The sequence below is a fragment of the Lepidochelys kempii genome, chromosome 2 (assembly GCF_965140285.1).
Source record: "Lepidochelys kempii isolate rLepKem1 chromosome 2, rLepKem1.hap1, whole genome shotgun sequence".
Classification (NCBI taxonomy): domain Eukaryota; kingdom Metazoa; phylum Chordata; order Testudines; family Cheloniidae; genus Lepidochelys; species Lepidochelys kempii.
This window is the reverse complement of record NC_136381.1, coordinates 116,527,672-116,554,179: the sequence shown is the minus strand read 5'-3', so window position 1 is coordinate 116,554,179 and position 26,508 is coordinate 116,527,672. Positions and strand designations below refer to the sequence as shown.

The following is a 26,508-nucleotide window of genomic DNA, read 5'->3' as shown; positions in this document are numbered from 1 at the left end:
GATGCTCCCATTGACCTCCACGCCTCTGAAAATCCAGCCAAATAAGTTTTATTTTTTTATTTTTTCAATTCATGGAAACATTTTCCAGTGTAACTTTTTTTAAAAAGAGGTCCACATTTAAGATGTACAATGGCTTTAAAACTGATGCTAGATTTGCTGCAATTGTTGTTTCTGCTACCCCAGAATCCCTCCTACTACTGAGCTGTCCCTAAAAACATCAGAGGGTAAAGCACATCTACCATTGACTCCAATGAAGCCAGGGTTTCACCCACTGCCTTCAATCTATCAGTTGCTGATAAAAGCATTGCCTCCAGAAAGAAGCAGCAGCAGAATTTTCACTAACATGAATGAAAAGCACGAAGGATTGTGATCCACATTACAAATCCTAATTAAGCCTTGCAGTAGTGCTGTGGGGTAGGGAAGTATTATGATAATCAATTTACAGACGGAGAAACTGATGCACAGATGCAGCTTGTCCAGCATGACATGGAGTGTCAGTAGCACAACTGGGGATAAAACCCATGAGTTTGTCTCCCAGTGTCGTACTCTAACCCTGAGATGCAATTTATCAGATTCCACGTGTGAGAATGGCTTTGCAGACTGTGGGACTGAGAACTGCAGAAGAAACAGTAACATTTACAATCCATGGCAACTTTGAAAGATGGAAAAAGGGAGGTTGGTGGTGGGAAGGTGGAAGAAAAGGATGGAAGATGGGGAAGGAGGAGACAAAGGAGAATGTAAGAAGGGAAGGACAACATGGAGTGGTGTGGAATTGTGTCTGCCTTCCACTTTTTTCCATTTTCTTCATCCTGTTTGGAGTTCCTCCATAAAACTCAAGCAAGAGATCAGAGACTGTCCAGTGTCTGTTTTGCCAAAAGAAATGTGGGATGCTAGTGTCCACCTATCTGTATGAGCTACTGATATGACTCTATTCCCCAACTCTAAGCTCTTTATGGGAAAGGTATCCAGCCTCTTTTCCCTCAAAATTTCCCCGGGTTTTTCCCCTAATGTCTCTATTCTTGGTGGCTCAGAAGTGGCATCACTAATTTTACAACAGATTTAGGCATTTAATTATATATGTGTAATATACCAATGTGTATACATAGCATTAGAGATGCTATAAGAATTCAAAAATTCCCTGCTCTGAAGAGCTCACAGTCCAAGTTAGAGAACATCATGAAGAAGACAACAGTCTATGGTGGAGGGGGTAAAGGAGGAGAGAGAACAGAAAAGAAGGGGAAAGGGAATGCTACTTGTGGGAGAGCAGCTGTGTGTGTGTTGCTAGCAAAAACTATTCAAGACTGTGTTGATTTTTTAACCCACCTTTTTATTTATTTATTTATTTTTGTTCCATTTGAAGGTCTCAATATAAACCCTAGAGCAGCAGGCCTGATAGGCCGAAATGGCCCTTATGACAAGCAGCCTTTCATGGTGGCCTTTTTCAAAGTGAGTGAGGTTCATGTTCGGACCACTAGGTCAGCCACAAGCAGGCGCAGGCAGCAGAATCGAAACCGCTCCACTCAGGCTCAAGATGTTTCCAGGGTATCTAGTATTACAGGTAATTTTGCAACATCTATTTTCTCTGGAGATCAGACATCTTTTCTCTTCTAAGATCTTTCATTTGCTTTGATATGTGAAAAAGCACAAAAAGAGCATGGACAAAATAAAATAAGCACAGAGGAGCACACTACATTTACAAGGGCCTGAGAGGGGAATGTTCATGTAACATTCAGGGCCGGATTAACCTGTTGTGAACCCGGCACCAAACATATTTGTGGGCCCCCCTGGGAGCAAAGGAGCATGGTGTAGAGAGGTCAGTCCCCAGAGCAAGGGGCCAGCTAGGGGCAATGTGGCATAGCATGGCAGGATCGGCCCCGCTCCACCCAGCCCAGAGCAAGGGCACTGTATGCAAACTGTCAGTTGCTAGACGCACGTTGGCCTGCCCAGCCCTGTGCTGTCAGCATGCCCCTTCCCCTCGGGGGTGGGCCCATGCCATGCCACCCCCCACCCCCAAATCCCTATGCCCAGCATCCCCTGGAACTGCTATGCCCAGCAGCCCCTACACACACCCCCTCCACCATAAATGCATGGCGGTCTGCACACCACCACCCCTGCCCAGCACCTCCCCACACAGCCGCACCACTACTGCCCAATGCACTTCCCCACAGTCCACCACCACAACTACATAGCACTCCACTCAGACCCCCCACTAGCCAGCATCCCAACACATAGACCTCCCCCACTGCCTTCCAAGAGCCCCCCACACACACACCTCCACTCCCTTACACTCTGCCCCCTGGCCATACTCACTGGCCCTGCTGGAAGGTGACGGCGTCTGCCAGGCTGAGCTGGCAGTGTGGCCAGGGGCCGGTCCAGTGCCAGGGTGGGGAATCACTCCAGCCTCTCGGGAGTGGCACGATTAGCCAGGGTCTGCCCCCACCCTGGCCGGACTCCCTCAGGACCCACTTGCCTGGAGACAGGGTGACCATACATCCCCGTTTGGCCGGGACAGTTTTTTTAAGCTCTGTCCTGGTCATCCTGACTTTTTTGACAAAAACGGGCATTTATCCCGTTTGCTCTTGCCGACTGACCAGTTGGCAAGAGCAAATGAACAAATGCCCAGTTTACCAAAAAAATCTGGTGCGCCGCCCTGGCGTGGAGGAACATGTGTGGTGGGGGTGGTGGTGAGGCGAGGTGTCAGGCAGCAGGGCTTGGGGGGGGTTAGCCACAACCAGAATTGAGCTTGGGGAGGTTAGGTGCCACCCCCAGCCCCTGGCAGCAGTGTGGGGAGGGTGTCAGCCCCAGCTCCTGGCAGTGGTATGGGAAGCTGGGGCGAAGGAGGGGTCAGCCCCTGTCCTGGCAGTGGCATGCGGAGCTCAGGGAGTGGGGGGGTCAGCCCCTGGCTGCAGCATGGGGAGCTGTGGGGGAGGAGTCAGCCCCAGTGGTGGATTTAGAGTTAGTGGGGCCTGTGCTCAGTTTCATTTTTGGGGCCCTTCCTTGGGACCCAGCCAAGAAAAAGAACATTCTCTCTTATCTCCTCCCCTGCCCCTGTTTTTCATTCTTTTTTTCTTTATCCTCCTCCTATAAGTTATAGCAAGTAAATGAAAATAAAGTGAGGTACCTTGATTGTTCTTGTAGTCTAACTGATGTTTCCACAGACCACTTGAAAATTGCTGGGGGTCTCAGTGGACCACTTAATGATCTTTCCAAATATTGTTTGTACTGTTAGCGAACTGTTGTAAAGCACTTTGGATAAGAGCGCTTTATAAAAATAATGTAAAAAAACATTGGGGTGCAGGGTCTGGCCAGGACTTAGGGTGCGGGAGGGGGCTCAGGGCTGGGGGTGCAGGGTCTGGGAGAGAGTTAGGGTGCAGGAGTAGGTTGGGGTGCAGGGTCTGGCCAGGAGTTAGGGTAAGGGAGGGGGCTCAGGGTTGGGGCACGAGGTTGGGGTGAGGAGCGCTTACCTGGGGCAGCTCCCATTTGGTGTGGGGGGTGCAGGTGGGGATGTGCAGGAGTCAGGGAGGGTAGGGGACTGGGGGCATGTGAGGGGGCTACAGGAGTCAGGGCTGGGAGTGTGTGAGGGGGGTGCAGGAGTAAGGGAGGTCAGGTGGCTGGGGAGGTGTGAGGGAGTGCAGGAGTCAGGGCTGTGTGTGTGTGAGGGGGTACAGGAGTCAGAGAGGGCAGGGGGCTGGGAGTGTGTGAGGGGGTTTAGGAGTCAGGACTGGGAGTGTGTGAGGGGGTTTAGGAGTCAGGACTGGGAGTGTGTGAGGAGGGTGCAGGAGTCAGGGAGGTCAGGTGGCTGGGGGGCTGTGAGGGGGTACAGGAGTCAGGGCTGGGGGTTGGGGTGCAGGGTCTGGCCGGGAGTTAGGATGCAGGAAGGGGGTCAGGACTGGGGCAGGAGGTTGGGTGTGGAGTGCTTACCTGGGGCAGCTCCTGTTTGGTGCGAGGGGTGCAGGTGGAAATGTGTGTGTTGGGGGGTGTAGGAGCTCCCTTTTGGTGCTCAAGGTGTGGAGGGTGTTATGGGGGGGATGCAGGAGTCAGCGTGTGAGTGTGGGGGGGCTGGGTATGTGTGGGGGTGCAGGAGTCAGGGCTGGGGTCATGGGAGTGTGTGAAGGGGGTGCAGAAGTCAGGGCAGGAGGCTGGGGGTGTGAGCTGGGGTCATGGGGGTGCTCCCAGCCCCTGCCCTGAGCAGCTCACGGCAGGGGGCTGGAGGGGGTATGTGTAGGGGAGTGCGGGGGCCCTGCCTTAGCTCCACCCTGCCCCAATTCTACCCTCTTCCCCAAGGCCCTGCCCCCACCTCTTCTCCACCTCCTCCCCCGAGTGCACTGCAGTCCCGCTCCTCCTCTTTCCTCGTGCCGGCAAACAGCTGTTTGGCGGCAGAGGAAGTGCTAGGAGGGGGAGGGGCGGGAATGCAGCGCACTTTGGGGAAGAGGCAGGGATGGGGGAGCTTGGCTGCCGGTGGGTGCGGGTGGAGCCTGCCCTGCAGCAGGAGCCCCAGGAGCCGGCCGAACCAAGCTTCTGCTCCCGCAGCAGAGAGCAGTGGGCTGGGGGTTGAGAACGGCTAGCAGGGCCTTACTGCAGCCCAAGCAGAGCAGGCTGGGCTGAGGCCCCTTTGCAGCCTGGGCCTGGCACCATGGCGCCAAGGTAAACCTGGTACTGGTAAAATTTGCTTTTACTAGAGTCTTCCTAAGTCCATGGGTAAAATCCTGGCCTCGTTTAAATTAGTGCCATTGATTTCAATGAGGCCACGATTTCACCTCAGATCCTTTGGACCAGTGATCTGCTGCAGAGTAACATTTGCCTAGAAGTATGCTGTTGGTATGAAATATCAGGTATTTAACAAACATCTCTAAGTACTGAAACACTAACATTTACATGTAGTGCACATTTTTAGTCCAGGCCTGACTAAGAAGTGGTGATGGCTTCTCTTCTTTGATTCAGAAAAAGCACAGTAGCATAGTGCAGTTTTTACCCTAAGAATCACATTGTTAGGCTAGACTTTAAGGCAACATCCTGCTAGGTTTCTCAGTGTGAAAATGAGTGGTACGCATGGAGGGATGGAGTGTGCCTTTTAAACTTTTGTTAGAGCTGCTCAATGATACAAAGGCAGAGCTGATAGATTTAAATTTGATCTCAGGCATCTTATCCCCAGTGCTGACTTTTTATTTTTTAAATTTTGCAATATATCCCCATCTTTCCATCAGTTAATGGTATTTTGTTCATTTTAAAAAAGTCTAGCTTGAACATCATAGAACACACATTCAGTCTTGCCTACCCCTTAACTGGCATGAGTCATAAGCCACATAGGAATGGTTGAAGAACAGGCTTAAGAGAAAAGCATTTGCTGTCTCATTGAAGCTGGTTGGAAAATTCTAAAATTTGGATGAAAATTGTGGAAATATCTTTTGTTTTCCAACCAGCTCTGCATCGTATCATAAAGCTGAAAGTCCTTCCTTTTTGGGATATATTTTTGGTGAAATTACTGAGCATCTCTTTTGTTCCCTGATCAAAATGTAACATTTCTGGAGCAACTGAGATTTATTATTTTGCTTATACTGCCCCCTTCTTTCACAGTAAACTCCTTAGCTTTTTTTTACTGTACTCCAAAATAAACTCACAGCAGATCCATTTATCTTCATAAAAAACCGTGAATATTATTGAAACGTAACTAATGTCAGTCAGTGGGATCCTAGGAGACAACCATGCACACACGATAGTGATTTAGAAATGTCCATATACTCCCTGTTCTGCTGTAACAGCTAGACTGGGTTTTGAATTTGTGCTTAAAATGTAATTCATAGATTAATGGAGTTTAAGGCCAGAAGGGGCCACTAGCTCATCTGCTCCTAAATATCACAGGCCATTACATTTTAGCCAGTTACCCTGTATTGAGCCCAGTAACTTGTGGCCAGTTGCTTGGATGAACCCACATGCTACATTAACTTTTAGAAACCTAAAAGCATGTGCACCCTTATTAAAAGGTGACCTGCAATAGGGTTGTAGCCATTATCATTACTATTAATGACAATTAGGCTATCTATCAGCATGTGCAGGAGCTCTGATTGGCTTCTTTCCCCTATTCTTCCACTTCAGACAATCAGACAGGGATTTCCTCATAGACTAGGTGTTTTCTTTGCAGGCTGGTAGGAGAATTGGGACGTCTGTAGGCTGTGGGGGAATCCATAGGTTTGCAGCTGCATTGTTTGAGGAAGGGCATTGCAATTCCCTTGCCTGTGCACTCATGCTTCTGCCTCCCTTAATGTCAAAAGCCAGTTTCCTTCTCATAGAGCAACCCACACCCACCCCAGACTGTAAGCATCCCCTATGTAATAATGTGCTCTGCCAATTCCAGTTACTTAAATAAAAGCAATGTTTATACAGATAATGAGATAAATCCTAAACAAAGCCTAATTGCTGTGAAAAGCTGAGCTAACATGACTGAAAGCTTACTTACAGGAACACAGATTAGGTACAATGAAAGCTTTATATCAGAAGGTGAGAACGTTCTCAGCCAGCTGCCTCCAGCCCATCTGATGTTAGTGCTCTGGAGGGATGGAGGGGGGAGTGTGTGTGTGTGAATCCAAGAATTTTCTCTCTGGGGTCACTCACTCAAGAATGCATTAACATATTGGTATTTCATCAGCCCTGATAATCATAACTAGTTTGCATGCTATGCTTTAGCTCCACACCATGCAGGGCTGTAAGGCTGTATCCCCTTTAAGAAGCCACATCCAATCCCACAGATATAATCATTGGACTTAGCTCCATTGGGACCAGCTTTAGTTCCTCAGTGACTGTTTGCAAAGGTATGTGTCATGCTTGTTCACTAGGTTATCCTTGTGATCAATTTGTTCCCAGTAACATAAGTAAGCACATCTTATTCATACAGATTTTAAAAGCAGTATGCTGAGCCATTTAGCACAAAGTGCATAATTAATATATTCAGACAGAGCCCGGTGTTTCATTCCCTCTCAATGATGATGTGAAGACTGTTAATGTTTGTACAGCACATTTAAAATGTTAAGTGCAGAGTCTCATTCTAGAATTGGAAATTGGCTGATATTTTGTGCTGATGACATTTGAGGCAGAATAAGACTCCACTTTCACTTCCATTAACTCTGCAGAGCTGGTTGACAAAAACAAGCTTTTACTACTTTTAAATCAGAAGATACAATTCAAATCCCCAGAGGGAGCAGATATATTGGGCAAAAGGGGGATGTTTTTACATAATCACTTTTCTGACTATAACCACTCAGATTATAAAATGACAAAAGGAAAAAAATAACTAGTCATTTTGTGGTTTCAAGTGCTTTTTTGAGCACTTTAGCTCAAAGCCAACTTTAATTTAAAACCTGGGGTTTGGCACACTACTAGTCAACAAGGTAATGTTGAACTTTTGTGGATTTTTAAAAAAAGGAGAAAATTAAAACTGAGATGTTGGTTGGCTTATTTGAGAAAGAAAGAGAGAAATTAGCCGGTGCATTCTCTGTGTTTTACTGTTAGTCTATTTGTCCCTAATCCAGGGTTGATTTAATAGCCTGTGTTAAAATGATGGAATCTAATGACTAAACAGGGAGTGCTTTATGGTTTGGTCCATGATTAATAGTGAAAGGTTTAAAAGCTATGGTTTTAAAAAAAAATCTTTGTAATCATGCCTCTGCACTTTCCTCATGTACTGACATACAATGAGACTGGGAGAATTCCCATGGGTATTGAAGGAGAATGTAGCCCTGGCTGTTACCCTAGGTGCTATATCAAACTTTGAGGGTTACCATCCTAGCCGGTTAAACTCTAGTGGCTCTCGAGAGTATTGAACCTCATTAGGCTTGTGAGGAGAACAGAATAGTTAGTTCACCAGACTAAGGCCTCTGGTTCACCAAACACTTACTTACATGTCTAACTTTAAGCAGGTGAGGAGTCTTAGCCCTGGTCTACACTACGAGTTTAGGTCAAATTTTGCAGCGTTAGATCGATTTAAACCTGCACCCATCCACATGATGAAGCCATTTTTGTCGACTTAAAGGGCTCTTAAAATCTATTTCTATACTCCTCCCCGACAAGGGTATTAGCGTTGAAATCGACATTGCTGAGTCGAATTTGGGGTAGTGCGGATGCAATTCAACAGTATTGGCCTCCGGGAGCTATCCTAGAGTGCTCCATTGTGTCTGCTCTGGACAGCACTTTCAACTCAGATGCACTAGCCAGGTAGACAGGAAAAGCACAGGAACTTTTGAATTTCATTTCCTGTTTGGCCAGAGTGGTGAGCTCATCAGGAGAGGTGACCATGCAGCGGTCATCAGCACAAGTGACCATGCAGTCCCAGAATCGCAAAAGAGCTCCAGGATGGACCGAACGGGAAGTACTGGATCTGATTGCTGTATGGGGAGAAGAATCCGTGGAGGCAGAACTCCGTTCCAAAAGATGAAATGCCAAAATATTTGAAAAAATCTCCAAGGGCATGATGGACAGAGGCTATAACAGGGACCCGCAGCAGTACCGCGTGAAAATTAAGGAGCTCAGGCAAGCCTACCAAAAAACTAAAGAGGCAAATGGCCGCTCCGGGTCAGAGCCCCAGACTTGCTGCTTCTATGATGGGCTGCATGCAATTCTAGGGGGTGCCCCTACCACTACCCCACCCCTGTCCGTGAACACCTGCAAGGGGGGAGGATGAGGATTTTGGGGACGAGGAGGAGGAGGATAGCACACAACAGGCAAGTGGAGAAACCCTTCTCCCCGACAGCCAGGAACTGTTTATCACCCTGCAGCCAATACCCTCCCAACTCTCCCAAGGCGGGTTCCCGGACCATGAAACCAGAGAAGACACCTCTGGTGAGTGTATCTTTGTAAATATAATACATGGTTTAAAAGCAAGCATGTTTAATGATTAATTTGCCCTGAATACTTGGGATGCATTCATGGCCAGTACAGCTACTGGAAAAGTCTGTTAACGTGTCTGGGGATGTAGTGGAAATCCTCCAGAGACATTATTAAGGGGACATTCAGAGATGGCCGTTCCTGCTGGGCTGTTTGCCTGTGGCTGAAAAGAAATCATTCCCTTTTTTAGCCACGTGGTGGTGGGGGAGGCCCATTCACGTTTGTTCGTGTTTGGCTGGCAGGGATCTTCCCTGATACTAGTCACGCGGTGGGAGGAAGGGTGAAGCGATCATCCCAGAGAATTGGGTGGGTGGGGGGTTTAGCTGGGTTTGTGCTGCACGTTAACCTGAAAACTGCAGCCCCTCCTTTTAAATGGCCAACCCAATGGGTTCTTGGTATGGGAAAGGAGGGCACTGCTGTTTGAAATCATTCCCACATGTTATGAAGGTTGAAGAAGCCGAAAGACTGTGGTTTACCATGGCTGCCTGCAAGCTGAATTCTGTTGCCTGACCCTGCATGTGTGATCTCTCACACCAAACCATTAGGCCCACAATATAAGATGCAAAATGTGACCTTGTACCAAAAGCACATGTGCTATGTAATGTTAACAGCTTGGTTCACCGTGAAAGAGTCTACCCATTGTTCTCTAAAATGTGTCTTTTTAAATACTACTCTCCCTTTTTTTCCTCCCGCAGCTGCAAATGTTTCAATGCTCCCCCTATCATCTCCGTCCCAGAGGCGAGCGCAGATAAGAAGGAAAAAAAAAACGCACTCGCAATGAAATGTTCTCTGAGCTCATGCAGTCCTCCCACACTGAAAGAGCTCAGCAGAATACATGGAAGCAAACAATGGCAGAGTTCAGGAAAGCAGAAAATGAACACGAGGACAGGAGGGATGGGCAAGATGAGAGGTTGTGGGAGCAAGAGGAGAGGTGGTGGCAGCATGATGAGAGGAGGCAGGATGCAATGCTGAGGCTACTGGGGGATCAAACTGATATGCTCTGGCATCTGGTGGAGCTGCAGGAAAGGCAGCAGGAACACAGACCGCCGCTGCAGCCCCTGTGTAACCGCCCGTCCTCCTCCCCAAGCTCCATAGCCTCCTCACCCAGACCCGTCCCAGGCTACCTTGGCAGTTATCCCCCTATTTGTGTGATGAATTAATAAAGAATGCATGATTTTGAAACAACAATGACTTTATTGCCTCTGCAAGTGGTGATTGAAGCAGGGAGGGTGCTTGGCTTACAGGGAAGTAGAATGAACCAAGGGGGCGGGTTTTCATCAAGGAGAAACAAACAGAACTGTCACACCGTAGCCTGGCCAGTCATGAAACTGGTTTTCAAAGCTTCTCTGATGCACAGTGCATCCTGCTGTGCTCTTCTAATCGCCCTGGTGTTTGGCTGCACGTAATCAACAGCCAGGCGATTTGCCTCAACCTCCCACCCCTCCATAAATGTCTCCCCCTTACTCTCACAGAGATTGTGGAGCACACAGCAAGCAGCAATAACAATGGGAATATTGGTTTCGCTGAGGTCTAACCTAGTCAGTAAAGTACACCAGCGTGCTTTTAAACATCCAAATGCACATTCTACCACCATTCTGCACTTGCTCAGCCTATAGTTGAACAGCTCCTGACCACTGTCCAGGCTGCCTGTGTATGGCTTCATGAGCCATGGCATTAAGAGGCGGGCTGAGTGCCCAAGGATAACTATAGGCATTTCAACATCCCCAATGGTTATTTTCTGGTCTGGGAAGTAAGTCCCTTCCTACAGCTGTTCAAACAGACCAGAGTTCCTGAAGATGCGAGTGTCATGTACCTTTCCCAGCCATCCCATATTGATGTTGGTGAAACGTCCCTTGTGATCCACCAGTGCTTGCAGCACCTTTGAAAAGTACCCCTTTCTGTTTATATACTGACTGCCAAAGTGGTCTGGTCCCAAGATAGGGATATGCGTTCCGTCTATCGCCCCACCACAGGTAGGGAATCCCATTGCAGCAAAGCCATCCACTATGACCTGCATGTTTCCCAGAGTCACTACCCTTGATAGCAGCAGCTCAGTGATTGCATTGGCTACTTGGATCACAGCAGCCCCCACAGTAGATTTGCTCACTCCAAATTGATTCCTGACTGACCTGGTAGCTGTCTGGCGTTGCAAGCTTCCAGAGGGCTATTGCCACTCACTTGTGAACTGTGAGGGCTGCTTTCATCTTGGTATTCTTGCGCTTCAGGGCAGGGGAAAGCAAGTCACAAAGTTCCATGAAAGTGCATGCGAAAGTTTCGCAGTCAGTGGGAATCATCCCAGACCCGCAACACTATGCGGTCCCACCAGTCTGTGCTTGTTTCCCGGGCCCAGAATTGGCGTTCCATGGCATGAGCCTGCCCCATTGCCACCAGGATGGCCAAATTGCCAGGGTCCGTACTTTGAGAGAAGTCTGTGTCCATGTCCTCATCACTCTCATCACCGCGCTGCCGTCACCTCCTCGCCTGCTTTTGCAGGTTCTGGTACTGCACATACTGCAGGACAATGCGTGAGGTGTTTACAATGCTCATAACTGCCGCGGAGATCTTAGCGGGCTCCATGCTTGCTGTGGTATGGTGTCTGCAGGAGAGCAGAGTTGCAGCGGAAGCGGTGGCTGATGACGGTTGCCATGAGAATAGATATTTATAGAGAATGATGAGAGAACCTGTGAGGTGGATTCATGAGAGCAGGAGAGCAGAGTTGCAGCGGAAGCAGTGGAGGACAATGGTTAGCACTTCTCACATTTCCTGAGGAAGAACACACGTACCCAGGAGCCCATGACAGACAACATGGAGAAATTCGCTATTGAGACAATAGCAGCAGAGCAGAGTTGCAGCGGAAGCAGTGGATGACGATGGTTAGCAGTCCGACTACACCGTCTGCTGAAAGCAGTATGGCGTCCGCATGGAAAAAAGGCACGAAATGATTGTCTGCCGTTGCTTTCACGGAGGGAGGGGCAACTGACGACATGTACCCAAAACCACCCGCAACAATGTTTTTGCCCCATCAGGCATTGGGAGCTTAACCCAGAATTCCAGTGGGCAGCGGAGACTGTGGGAACTGTGGGATAGCTACCCACAGTCCACCGCTCCGTAAGTCAATGCTAGCCATGGTAGTGAGGACGCACCCCACTGACTTAATGCGCTTAGTGTGGACATACGCAAATGACTGTATAAAATCGATTTCTAAAAATCTACTTCTGTAATATCGACCTAATTTCATAGTATAGACATACCCTTAGTGATGTAAGTAGATGATCAGTCCCACCGAAGTCACTAGAATGACTCGCCTGCTTAAAGTTAGGCACGTGTTTTGAGCACCTTGCTGAATTAGGTCTAAATTCTTAAAGAAAAGATTATGGTGTAAATGGACCAAAGTTCAGGAGATTTCAGAGCCAAGGCTTCCTCTCCATCCTGTGCTCTCCTGCTATCCTGAGATCTCCTAGCATTATGGATACTCCACTGTAAAGCACTGTGACATCTGGACGTAATGGTGAGTTCATGTTACTAGGCTTGTTCCTTCTTGTCCATTTTCAGGGTAGTGTATTGTCTTTGGGGTTGCTGTCTTCCTCTTGTGATTCTCTTCTCATTCTCCCCTTTGATTTCTCTGCTTCCCTGCACCCTCTTACCGCAACTTCTGATCTCTGTTTAAAAAGGAAGCTGAGAAGTTGTCAGGCCTGGTGAAGTTGATACGTTCAACAACTCAGTCTTAACATGTTTGGTTTGTTGTCTTTATAGTGGACTGCACCTTTTCCTGTACTTACCCCCACTACTAGCAAGGGGCTTGTCAGTTTCAATCAGAGTGCATAATGATTTTGTCACCTGCTTCTGACTCCTCAAGGCCCCAGTCCTGCAACTGATAGTTCATGACATGCACGGCTGTGTTGGCACTGAGCCCTATTGAAATCAGTGGGGCTCCATGCAGGCACAGCAGTCTGTCCCTGTGCTGTCAAATACAGGATTGGAGCCTTAATGTGCTTTCTCTGATGTTCATATGTTGTTCAGGATTCAGTACCCAGTGCTCAGGCACCCAGGTGATGGGTATAGTATAAGAACCTAAACAGAATAAGAAAAGTATGTATTTTTACCCCAGGAATGTTAGTTCCCCTGTATTATAAACATGTTATGACTGACCTATAAAGCAGAACTGAATTTATGCGGAGAAAGTCCTAATGTACATGGATGTGTATTTGCTTTGACATGAGATCCTCCATCAATTTACGCTTGGGGCCAAGTGCTATTCTTTTGCAGAAGAGAGGATGCATTGTGGGGGGTGAGGAATAAGTATTTTGAGTGTGCCAAGATTTGTCTGGCTATTGCTGATAGTTCCTGCCTTGAATTTAACCCATGTGACACCCCTTTTGGCATTCCTCTGTTTCAGGCACAGAGGCTATGAGGATCCATGAGATAGGTACCCTCTGGGGAACATTAGATCCTCAGGGATCACATTTCCAGTGCAGTGCCCCTGAACCGCACGGCTCCTTTCACTTTCGGGAGGAAAAATGCATGCACGTTTGAGAACTGAATTTTGTACTTAATTCCTAGTGCAGCACTAAATAAAAGCAACAAATAAGGCCGGACATTTCCAGGATGTCACAGATGTATCATCTTGTGAATAACATGATTGCCTCGCACCAGAATCTTCCATTAGCATAACATTCATCCATGTGTCAGACTGGAGGTGACTGTGTGTGAGAGAGAGAGCCATGCAATGGAGAAAGCTGCCTTACAGCTGGAGTGCCTTGCACAGTCAGAACAGCTTGCACTTCTCCTACCTCCTCTCTGCTTCTGATGTGTGTGTGTATGTGCGTGTGTACTTAAACCTGTCATCTTTTCTTATCCCACCCAAGCAGATGGCTTTCATGTTAAGTGGTTATTATTAACTGCATGATCAGTTTACACCAGCTTTATCTAGGCAAATCACCTAAGTCAAACATTGAGAGAAAGAGGCTGGCCCGGAGACCTCTGTCAAAGCCATTTAGAAGCATAGTGGCAATTAATAATCCTGTGGAATCCAGTGAACTGGCACCTTGGGAGCAGTCAGAGTATTCTTAGAAGGATTAACCTCGGTAAATATTTATATATTCTCTGCCAGCACTTAACGTGGGAGAAGTTATAGGAAATCTAAGATTGGTGCATAAGTATTTGTAGGAGGAAGATCATTAGGGTTAGACTATATACTCCCTCCTTGTTAAACAACAAAAATGTCAGTGTCCAGCTTTAAAAGAGACATCTGTGCTCGCAGAAGGTTGGTTTTGTGTTTGGCTTCTCTAGGGTTGAACTAAGGGAGCATTCAGTGCAAACAAGCCACCTCAACTCTGCTGCTCAACTGTGCTGTCTTGGAAGGTATTTTTAAATGACAAATTGCTTCATAAATTTCAGTTTGAGACAGAATAGCTTGCAAAGCGATAAAATACAGCACATTGGAAGTACTGAGCTGGCATTAACTATTAAACCACAAGGGCAGACTCACTAAACCCAAAGGGGGCCTAGATGAACCCCCAAGAGCAGGGCCCCAAACTTACGTGGGTTTTAAGGTTTGACGAGACTCTGGCATGGAGGCCTGTTTAGCAAACCATCCAAATGTGTAGATACTTATCTAAAGGTTTCCTAAATTATCCAAACCTGTGGCTCTCTCTCTACCCTATGAGGTCCTGTCTTTCTCACCTGCAATTGGTAATGTGTGACTCTGGGGCATAAGAGGGGAGTAGATCACTCCTGTGTATTTCAATTGTGTGTTCCATATAAACTCTCAGAGCACTTTGCAAACCATTCATCAAGCTTCACAACACCCCACATGCTAAGATTATGTAAGTGGTGGAATCCTCAGTTTACAGATGGGGAACTGGGGCACAGAGGTTGAGTGATTTGCTCCAGGTCACACAGCAAACTTAAGGCATAGCTGGGAGTAGAACCCAATCTGATGACTCCACATCTTGTGCTTTTGCTACAGGGCTCCCAGAAAGGAGGGGTGGACCAATCCACAGTACTCTTATCAAGAGGACCCGCTCAATAGGTCTAGAGCTTCCAACCCCCTGATCCAGCCTTTAAACTGCCACTATTAAATGACAATAGATTTGAGAATTGCTAGCTATTAAAAGTTTTACGTTGGGTGACCAGAGAGCAAGTGTGGAGAAATTGGTACGGGGTGGAAGGTAATAGGCACCTGTACAAAACAAAGCCCCAAATATTGGGACTGTCCCTAAAAAATTGGGACATCTCATCACCCTAGTTTTATGTAGTATTATCATTTATTTGATGTTTTAAAGAGAATAAAAAACAAATGATCCCTGCCCTGAAGTGCTTACCTTGCAAATAAGACAAACGTAAAATATGGAGATGAGAAAGTAAGAAGGCTGGGGAAGGTGGGATGATAGTTAAACAAATGGAAATGTGAATCCCAGACCAAGCAAATCTTAAATGTTCTGATATTTTAAAATAGAAACTAGGTGTGTGTGTGGGCGGGGGAGTGGGCTCAGGAATAGAAGCCATTGTTAGAGATCAAGAGAAAATAGGTTTTGAAAAGGAAGGAAGATAGGACAATTTGTGTTTGCAGTCAGGGGGTTGTTGTTTCAGGGATATGGATCAGATAACATGCATTATTGGTCATTGTAGAGTGACATAGGTTTATAAACAGTAAGTGAGGCATCATGTGGTGACGACCTCATCCAGTAAGAGAGAAAATTCAGGATGGCCTGTGCTTCATCAAAATTGTTTTATTTGGCATTTCTTGCTTCTGCCCTCCTCTTGCCTGAACTCTGCCTTTGTTCTAATTCATAGTCTCTCACTCTTCCTGACCTCCACCTTTTTACATTTGATTCAGGCCCATCTTCTCTCTACTTTTGACAAAAGGCAAGAATATGTTTTCATTTCTCTCCACACACAAATGTCACAAAAATGACTGCCTTCACCTGCTCTTTTGTAACCAGCAGAAGCCCTGCAAATTTTTCCTAAGCAAAGAGCTTATTATTTCTCATTGAAGACTAATGCTGAGCACCAAAATCATCTTAAAGTCCCTCCTCTCCCCACCTCCCGCTTATGATGTGTTAATTCAAAACCATTTTGTGATGAGGAGTTTGCTCTAGGAAGGCTTCATCATAAATGGATTATTTCTAGTGAGTCTGTCTGATTTGAAAAGAGGAGACTTGTATAGAAACGCCACCTCAGTCTTCACTATAAAGTGTTGCTGAAATAGAGTATATTTATTCTACAGAAGCCAGTTAGTGGACTCTAATAACTTGATTAATTTTTTGATTGAAGTGAAACTATTGAATGTCTGAAATATAATCGTTGAAGTTAAAACCCAAACTGCAACTAAAAACAACTCTAGGTGGTTTGGAGGCTAGGTTTGTTTTGATGTGTAGGGTTTTTGAGACCTCAGCATTAACAGGACACAGTTGTGATGCAATGTTGCCTTAATGTCACGAGGATGTGCTTTAGTATTCTAGTTTTTCTTTTGAATAAATATTTGCACTTGTAGTTTTTAAAACTTCTTCAGAGCCAAGGAAACAGTAAGTAAAATATTTTTCTATCCCAGCTGTTGTGCATGGAAAGCTGCATTCGCCTTTCAGACAGTGTTAGTGGACTGGTATTCAGAAGCCGTTTCAAATTCTGGGTCTGCCACAGTTTGAATCTGTGACCTTGGGCACGTCACTTAGGTGCTTTTGAAGATATTATTGTAAGGCCCATTGTCAAAAATGACTTAAGCAGTTAGGAATCTAAGTCTTATTGAAAGTTAATAGGGCTTAAGTAACTTTTGAAAATTTTACCCCCAGTTTCTTTTTGCAAGTTTCTCATCTGTAAAAGGGGGAAAATTTTCCCTGCCCTAGCTTAGTGGCTGTTCCAACGAGCTTATAATATCGTACAGTGCTAGCTCAGACCAGGGCTGTTGTGCTGGGGCCTCTAGGTGCTACTGTTGTAAGAGAATGAAAATAGTACTGCATTTTTTATCCTTATCTGTCCCTGGCAACAAGCTGCATGTAGCCACAGGAGAAAGCAGTAGCAGCTCAGTATTGTGTCATTTTCATTAAAAAATAAATGCATGAGTTAGCCATGTTGCTGCCTGGGCAGGGCTGGAACCTGAAGTGCTCTGTCTCTCCAGGTAACTGGGGCAGCATAAAGTGTCCCAACCTTACATGGAAAGGTTAGTTCAGTTTCCATGGCCCATTCTGGCTTTCGTCATTGCTGAGATTTCTAGTTGTGAAGTTGGTTTCTGGGGTATGGATGCCAAACAGTAGGGCCAAACAGCCATCAGAGGTTGGTGGTTTTCAGTTGCTTCCAACCAAGGCTGGATTTGTGCTGGCAAGCTGGAAGAGAAAGGCCTCTCGGTCAGGGCTTGACTCTTCCATTCTCTTTTGAGCTGCAGTTCCAGGCGTTCACATGCTGAAAAGCATGTCCTACAAAATATAAATCGTGAAACTCCACTGGAAATTAAAACCTGCATTTTGTAGAATCATTTTGAGCCTCCTGTAGGTAGCCAAAATTGTGTCTCTACAGCTTGTGCCACTAAGATCAGTGTCACAGCTACTCAGCCACTCTGCAGCTGCAATTTATATTAGCAATTAGAACTTTAATATTAAGTTCTTTAAATACTATGTCATTTACAGCCTAGATGACACCGAACAAGAGCATTGTGAGGTTTCGGGAGTAGGCTGAATCCCATAGCTGGGACAGTTATTTTCAGACCAAAGGTGAGATGGGGAGTAAACTATTTAAGTCGAAGAGGTGCTCTCTATCAAGACTGGGTTTAGACACACAGTGGGGAGGAGGAAAACTTGTCTCTGCTGCTAGCTGTAGTGTATTTCTTCAAAGACAGAGAACTGCTGTCTCATGGCTTAGCAATCCTGGATATGCAAAGCAAATATTGATCTATTAGAAGTTGTGATTGACACTTATAAAAATCATAATGGATGCAACTACTGTGTGATCTTGAATATTTTTTGAAGCATTCTATAAAATGCATGAACATATCTGCTAACCAGAGGCTCTAATGAGAAGGTAGCACAAAACAGGTGCTTACCAAGTGCTGTGTTTACGAGTAGGAACAGATACTTATCAAAAGTGTTTCACAGGGTCAAGAGAATTTGGAAACACGGCTGAGATTTTCAATTGAGGCTAAAGGAGTTAGGCACCCAGATCCTGATTTAGTCAGAGTTGAGTGCCTCACTCCTTTGAAAAGCCCAATCCAATTCTGTTAATTTCTTCTCCTCATTTGTTGAGGGTGTTCATCACCTCTCACAATTCGGCACTTAGGGCAAGGAAAAATGTATCCAGTAGCTCTTTAGAATGGTGCTACGATTGCCTAAATTTTACCTTTAAGTGGGTTGTTTTCTTTCTCCTGACAGATTACAACAGCAGTGACCTAAAAACAGCTTGCCGAAAGCACGAACTTTTCGTTAGCTTCCAAGATTTGGGATGGCAGGTGTGTGATGTTTCTCTCTGAGTAAGCTAGATACTTATGAAATATTATCTAAACAATGGTATGGTAATTCCAGTAGACACTACTGGCACGCTTCAAAATGACCCTTGTGCCACCACATTAAAACTAGTCATTGGGGAGATCAAATATTGAGAGCTTTGGGATTCGATAGATCCCCAAGGGAGTTTGGTGTATCTTAAGATATTTAATATTTCACATGGTATTGTATTATGCAGCCCTATTGCTGGACAGCAGGATCGTAATGAGGCCTGTAGATCCAGTCTGAGACCCAGTGTGCACATAGAAAAACTGATTTTAGTTAAACTAGTGCAACTACCAGTTTGGTTTAAACCGGCTATAAAGTGTGTTCACACAATAGGTTTGCACTGGTTTAACTAAATTGATTGATCTAAAATTGTTTTTTAAACCACTAAGTTTTTGTGAGCAGGGCTGTTCCTGGGCCACAAAATGTCAAACTGGAACCCTTTCAAAGAATTATTTTTTTTCATAGATTTTTCTCATCTGTTTGAAATTTTGGAGCACTTTTGTAACAGATAAAGAATTAATGTAAATCAAGGGCTAGTTGGTGATAGCTAAAATCTTTGAGACTATAATTCAGTTCAAACCTTTCTGACCCCATACACAAGTGTACTCATCCTGGGAGCACAGAAGGGGGGTATTGTGTAGCTTGCACACAATTCCAGCATAGTTCTACAACCGGCACTGCGTCACCCTGGAAGCTGGCCAATTTACTAAGATGTAGCCAAGGCTTAAATTCAAATGGATCACAACCCAGAACTACTTCTGGAGGCTGCCATCCTGTTCAGAGTCCCTTTTAAAAAAAAAAGTAAAGTTGTCAGAAAACCGTCAGCATAGGACCTGCATGTAACCAATATACTGAGTCTGCAGCCAACCTGAAACAGTAGCTCTGGGAGGTGTGAACTGCCCAAACTCATCTCACTGTCCTGTTAACCCATACCCCATGATGTTTTAAAGGTCAGTGTTAACGTTCACTGCTGCTCGAAACCAGCTGAGGAGGGGGATTATAATATGAAGAACAGAGTTACCAAGAGTGACATTGTAAATGAAGCATTATGGGTGGGTGGCAAGAGACCCACTCCTTTCCCCTTCAATCTGATCTGTGGAGCTGAAGCAGACCCTAGGGCGGCAAGGGAAGGCAGATGAGCTGAGTGCAGCAGGGCCTTCAAGCTTGTTCTCCTCCCACCAGATTGAATACTCGGAGTTATGGGGGAATGTAGGTCAGGTAGCTTCTTCACTGGCTCATGGAGGCTGCTGCTTCTCCCACGGCACCTGTTATACTTAGGTCATGGTTTTTAAGTTTCTCTTCACAAGCATGAGGGCTAGATGCTTGCTTTTCACAAAGAAAGCTTTTGGTTTCTTCACATGATGGGAGTTAATGCTATATACCTTAATCAAGCCCTACCCATGGCTATGTCTAAAAGATGATGATCAAGCATGTGCCAGTGGTTAACATCTACAAGTAATTACTCAAAGAGGTAACACGTACGATGGCATCACTATTTTTATTCTAAACCTTGAGCCCAAGGTTTAATTCAAATTGTATGTTTGGCAATTCAGCACCCAACAATCAAATTTATAACAGGTAGCTTCCACAGTACCTGTAACTGTCCTTTTAAATAAGTATTAATATCTACTTTAGTTGAAGATACAGTGATTTGGAATAGCTAGTTGCTGGGGAAACAATCTCACAACTTGAATTTAAACACGTGCATCAGGAAAGTCATACTATGTGCATTAAAATTTGATGACAGGTGATGACGTTCATTTTAAATGCAGCATTCCAGAATGTTGAACAAAAGATAGCATTGGTGTGTGTACTTAATGTACAATGTTAACATCTTAAGCAAATAGGATATAGGTAGGAAGCGGTACTTCTGTACTTCAGTCATGTTTCTTCAAGGGTGAGAAAAATAAGGTTTTTTTGTTTTGTTTTTTTCCTACAGCACTCAAATTATATGCTACCATTTCAAATGCCAAATATATTACCTTCTCTTCTGTAGCGTATCAGGGCTCTCAGAATTTTCAACCAGATTACAGAAGTGGTGAGAACTTTTTTTGTGTGTGCAGCACTTCAAAGAAAACTCAGACTCTTGTGGGAAGTTTTCCATGGACAAATTTAAATTAAAAACAGCACCGCAGTGGCTAATGGGTGCCCTATGCTCCCATTCTCTATGGATGCTTTCTGGAAGGACTAAATCTCCCTAGATACATTTTTAGCCCTTTTGGTGAGTACAGGGAGTGTAGCATCAGAGTCCCTGGCTTTTGTATATCATGGGAGATGCAGTCCCAGCTAGAGAGCCCAACCCCAAGAGTGAAAGTGTAAGGCACTGTGGTGCCATTTTTTAATCCAAATTTTAGTTTTTGATCAAAATAATGTTTTCCATGCAAAGCTGACACTTTATCACAATTTTGACAAAACCCCAACAACAGGCCTAATTGTGTACTGTTACCCCTATATGCCATCTGTTACAAAAATCAAACAGGCAACTTTAATTCCACTGAAATATTTTCTTTTTATTTCCTAACAAAGGATTGGATAATTGCACCAAAAGGCTATGCAGCAAACTACTGTGATGGAGAATGCTCTTTCCCACTCAATGCACACATGAATGCCACCAATCATGCCATTGTACAAACTTTGGTGAGTATATAGAAAGACTTGTGCTAAACTACATTGAAGTTGGAGATCAGATTAGTTGGTACAATCAAACTGTTTTCTTTTTTGAAACAGGTTCATCTTATGAATCCTGAATACGTTCCCAAACCCTGTTGTGCACCTACCAAACTAAATGCCATATCCGTTCTTTACTTTGATGATAACTCCAACGTTATTTTGAAAAAATATAGGAATATGGTAGTAAGAGCGTGTGGGTGTCACTGACACACAAACATTCTTCACCCAGACCTACTGTGCAATTCTACCATGAACTTCTAGATTATACCTACCTGACCTTGGAGAAAGTCGAGATGAAGCAGACTTCCAAAACACAATGTGTGCGCCTTATTAGGGGAAACAGCAGGATACATCTTCATTGACATACACTCACTTTGTAATGGGAACAGGTGCTGGATTTTTAAAAAAAAAATGGATGTACAGCATGGCAGTCTTTCTGATCTGCAAGGCTTGCAAAAAAAGAAATCTGTCCTGACAAATTTTGTTAGCGTCAATCATTCTCTGTATGGTATTAAAGTCCCCTGAGAGTAGCAGAAACTTAAAACAGGAGCTTGACCTTGTCAGTTGGTCAGTCTGCAATTCAGTTTTACCAAACCAGCATTTGCTACATGTAAGCCTTGAAAAAGTGTCTCCTGTAGACAAAAAGCAAAGCTGTAGTAGTAAAATATAGAAATGAATGATTTTAATACCTTACTATCATGCATTTTATGTTAGGAAGTGCCTTCTATTTCAAGAATATAGTTGCTACATCAATATGAGTGGTTTCTTCCAGAGGCCAACTTGATAAAGAGCATCTTCAGTTGTGCCAAAGCAAGCCTTTGACCCTCTGCATTCTCCAAACACATATGCTGAACCATAGACTTGACTAGATATTTAACTGCACCATGTATTAGTTCCATAAGGAGAAAGCCACTCCCTACCTGGTGCTTTGAGATGAATGTTCCAACTAGGCAGTGAATTTCTAAATTTGTTCTTGAGCAGCTTCCCACCTTGTTTAGATTCTATAACTCCTGCAAGATGCATCAACTAAGCCTGTTCTGTTTTAGTCCAAAACATTCTTTGCTCCTAAACTGTACCACCCCAGAGGAGGCTGTAATCAGGACAGTTCTACAACTGTAAGTTTATACATAAATTTAGAAGCAGCTCCTGTGCTGGAGAGTGGATATGCAGTTAATGTAAAACTATCTGGCCAAAAAGGAAATTGCATTTAAGAAGTTGGTTTAAAGGATATATTCACATTTTAGCCATAGCTTCTAATAGACTAGTTTTATTCCCAACATTAATAGTAACAATGAATGTTTTGATCAATGTTAAAACTTGTATTAAATACACTTACCTCTAACTCTTGCATTTAAAAAGGCTTCTTGTAAATATAAGCTATAATTTATTACAGTTGTCATCCTTGTGCTGTAACATTTATAGAAAGACTGGGCTTTTTAAAAAAAAGTTTTTATTTCGAAAGTCTCAGTGTAAACAATTGTACTACTTTGATTTTATACAAGAAACTCATGAGCCAACGCTTGGGCTGCTACTCATGAGATTGTGCTTCACAACAGTTTTAAAAAACATTAATAAAGGCTTCCTTTAAGGCAGATGTATACACATTTTATCTAATACATCTGCCAGACACTATTTAGCCCTCATTGTACACTTTCCATGCTTACACATCATTTTTAGTTTGAACAGAACCTGTGATCCTTGCCAGAAGGAGTAAGTTACTGATGTAAAGATAATTTTTACTATTACATATGGACACAAAACAACAGCTTGACTTAGAGTAAAGTGTTGACATATGTAATTCCCAGAGATGACCATGAATTTTGATGCATGAATGTGGGCAGAATTTAGCCCCTTAGAAGAAAAGATACAACTACATTAGCAAGCTAACGGTAGCTGCATTGTAAATTCTTTGGCTTTAATGTATTAGAACACCTCACACAATCAGGTCATCGTTCAAGGCAACGAAGCGTATGGTCCTCCCATTCAAAGGTAGCAACAGGAACATTTGGAAGCGCTCGAGAGGAACTGAACTGGTATTGTAGAAGAGTTTTGCTTCCATTTTAAGGAACAAGAAACACTTTTGAAGTATCAGTCTGCTTATTAAATAAACCATGAGTTCATCTGCTCCTGCTGCTTAAGTCAGATGAGTGGTTCTAGCAGTAAACTGGGGCAAGAGAAATATGGTACAGAAAATTGTTTGCAACCAGTTATTCCTAAATATGTTAAAGAGGTAGACATCTCTTGGAAAATAATTAAGTGGTTGTTATGATAGCATCCTCTCCTCTCGTATTGAAGAGAAATGTCTTGTATGAACTGTTATAAAATCCCTCATCTGCTATGGCATCAGTAATATTCAGGCACATAGTAAAAGTACCACTATGGCTAGGGCCTCCCATAACTAAAGAAATATTAACAGGAAACAAGCAGCTAGTAGGTGCCTGGTATCTTCCAAAGGGGTGTGTTTTTTCTTTTTCAACCTCCCATTTCTTGACCAGCTGCTATATTAAGACATAGTTTTTAGCTTCAGTTGAAAAAGGCAACATTTATTAGCAGAGCTGTGGCTTGCACCTTTCTAGTAATGGTGGACACTTTGTAAGCTGTACTTTGGTAGCAAGCCTTTACCCAAATTCAACCTGAAGACAAAAATAGTTTACCCAGTCCCTTAACTTGATTTTCCTCATCTATTTTAGGCTCAAAGGAAACCATTTAGATCTCAACAGGGGAAGGTAGAAATACTGATGCTGAAAATACTCAATTTGCACAGTAACTACTTGTTACCAGTTTTCCTTAACAAACAATGGAAAAGTCAGTACAGTGTGGCTTTAAAACACACACACAAGGAAGATACCACAAGTCAGTACATTCAGTTTTCAAAAACAACAAAAAACCAATCCCACCATTTGAAAATCAATAGCATTAACTTGATTTAACTCTCCCCACTACTGTACAAGAACAGTCAGGGCAGAAGTATCCATGTGTGTTTTACAATTCATCCCTTGCCTGACGCAAAACAAACTTATGCAGTGTTTCAAGATCTCTGGCTCCATTGTGTTCACTGACTTTCTTCCCTCCTCGGAAAAGCAACAGTGTTGGATAACCATTCACCTTTAAGAGGGGGAACAAAAAACAAAATCATGTATCTTCAGTAGCATCCTTACAACACCAGCAGCCACCCTAAAGACTAGGGGCCAAACCCCAAACAGTATGCTTAGCAGTGCTTAACTTTAGGCCCTCTGCCACCAAGTGGGATGAACGGCCCTGTGTTAGGCACCCAGGCTCCCTGTAAATTGCTGCAGAGAGTTGGGTACCTAAGAAAAAGAACTGAACATACTAAGGCATTCAAATTCCTGCTCTGCTATCTCCATCTCCCAGGTGAGCGCCCTAACCATTGCAGTGGGTCTCTTGTTGAAGCTGTTCCACTTTATATAAGATATTTAAATATTCACTAGCACAGGGACATTCCTAACCACCAGGTAACCATCCCTCTGTTTTCCCCCCTTCATGAGAAGAGTAACTTCTGAAGTGAGTGCAGTGACAGGATCACTGCACTCTACAGTGAACTGCCACCTGGGCAAATTACTGGAGACTTCAACCTGGGGTACAAATTATTTAAGATTATCTAATTAATTTTAAACCATCCACACTTACAGAAAATCTGTTGCAGACATTACGTTCGATGGTGCAATCTACTTTTGCTATTTTGACATCTGTCAAACCTGGAAATTGTTCTTTGGAGAGGTTCTCCCAAGTTGGAGCCAAGTTCTTACAGTGACCGCACCTAGAAACAGACAGACATGTGTTCAGCAGACATCTTCCAGTGTATGCCCTAGCAGCTTTGTTATGACATCCATAAAATGTGCTCTCTCCTACCTCCTTAATGATATGGGCCAAAATGACAATTATGTAAGTGGACAAGGTGGATTACTCGTGTATTTGAAATGAGCCAGATGATTTGAAGGCTAAAATAGTTTCTGGCTTTTATGTAGTCTCTTCTGATACAGTATTGTGTGAAATAGTGTATTAACATCTCTCACCCACCAGAAGCTTGTGAAAGCAAACATGAAAAAGATCACGGAATATATTTAAATAAAGTTGCTTGTATCAAGCCACAAACTGATAAATTGTTTAAAAGGTTACACTTTTAAAGTTTTAAATAAGCTACTGGGCATGTACAGTACATTAATTCTCTCCATCATGTCACTTCCCTTTCTCCCACCAAAGCTAACCCAAGACACTGATTGATTAGTCACTTCTCAAGGGGTGTGTCTGTTTTTTAAGTCATATTGCACAAAATTTATGACATAAAATGAGACTTCCGTTTTCCTGGCAAAAGTTTTTATCCCAACCCCACCCCCCTTTTAATAATGTAGCCTCCTGGCACTATAAAATTCAAGTTCCTATATTAATGCTAATGAAAAATGCATAATGTTTCTCACAGCCTGAACTCTGCAATAAAGGGGACTCAAGTAGCTTAATGTATTTTCCATCTTAAATTTAAACTTCCTGAAAATTAAAAACAATCCTTCACACATTAGCTTTGTCCTCTTCTCCCTTACCATCCTCAGGCAAGTCACATAGCATTTGCTTCCATTGTTATTTTACCATTACTACTGTACGTATTGGCTAAATCTGGAAATAAGTAGTTTGTTTGCCTGTGATTTTTGCTCTCTACAGACAAACACAACATACTGGCCAGATTCTGATCTGCATTACACAGTTGTACATGTAGAGTAACTCCGTTCAAGTGAGACTTAGAGTGGACAGGTCCATGGATGATTTACACCACAATTATTAATTTGCAGTATCATAACATTAGAATGTGGGCCTCTAGATGTAGGTTTTTGAACTTTAATTCTATAGTTGCCTCCAAGAAATAAATCCGTAAAAAAAGTACTTTAGAATTTAAAGATCTATGCATTTCTCATTTTGTTCTGCCTCAGTTGCACCTTAGGTTGGTGGTTACAGAAGCCCATGAGTATCTTAAGGCTTGATTCAGGCATCGACAAAGATGGTGACAAGTCTCTGCCAGAGTTTTCATTCTACAATTCAGAAAACAAGTATATATTTGAACTCTTCTGTTAATATACACGGAGTGTAAAAGCATTACTGACCACGCACAAAAACAATTAAGACAAGATGGTCTCATACTTACTGTGCAACTTAATGTTAATATTTACCTAAAATAAACTGAAGGGCAAAAGTAGATCTCAACCTAATAGTGTTTGCTTAGCCAAACACAAATTAATCTACTCGGAAAGGGAAAAGGTCATTTATATACAATTAACTACAATTGTATACACAGGCATGATTTTTGAGCTAAGAATAGGATACCAACTACATGAATGTAGCAAACAGTTTCCTAAACTACAGCTTTGTGATAACCAATCTATCCTCTCTGGCAGCAGCTAATAGGTTGGTTCTGTGTTTAATACACCCTTCCTCAATTGCCATCTGGCATTCTTCTGGAATTTGCCCCATGTACCAG

At 43.8% G+C, this 26,508-nt stretch overlaps 2 protein-coding genes across 2 annotated transcripts in view; one reads left to right on the top strand and one right to left on the bottom strand.

Annotated features, from left to right (window-relative positions):
• The window catches only part of BMP6 (bone morphogenetic protein 6), a 163,805-nt gene extending 139,677 nt beyond the window's left edge, over positions 1-24,128 (top strand). The window contains exons 4-7 of the mRNA XM_073332087.1: positions 1,361-1,558; positions 18,234-18,310; positions 20,880-20,990; positions 21,081-24,128. Coding sequence (XP_073188188.1) covers positions 1,361-1,558; positions 18,234-18,310; positions 20,880-20,990; positions 21,081-21,230 — 536 coding nt within the window. The 3' untranslated portion in view covers positions 21,231-24,128. The remainder of the gene's footprint in view (positions 1-1,360; positions 1,559-18,233; positions 18,311-20,879; positions 20,991-21,080) is intronic.
• The window catches only part of TXNDC5 (thioredoxin domain containing 5), a 37,637-nt gene continuing 33,585 nt past the window's right edge, over positions 22,457-26,508 (bottom strand). The window contains exons 9-10 of the mRNA XM_073332088.2: positions 24,672-24,801; positions 22,457-24,128 (exon numbers count right to left, since the gene is read on the bottom strand). Of these exons, the coding sequence (XP_073188189.2) occupies positions 24,006-24,128; positions 24,672-24,801 (253 nt within the window). The 3' untranslated portion in view covers positions 22,457-24,005. The remainder of the gene's footprint in view (positions 24,129-24,671; positions 24,802-26,508) is intronic.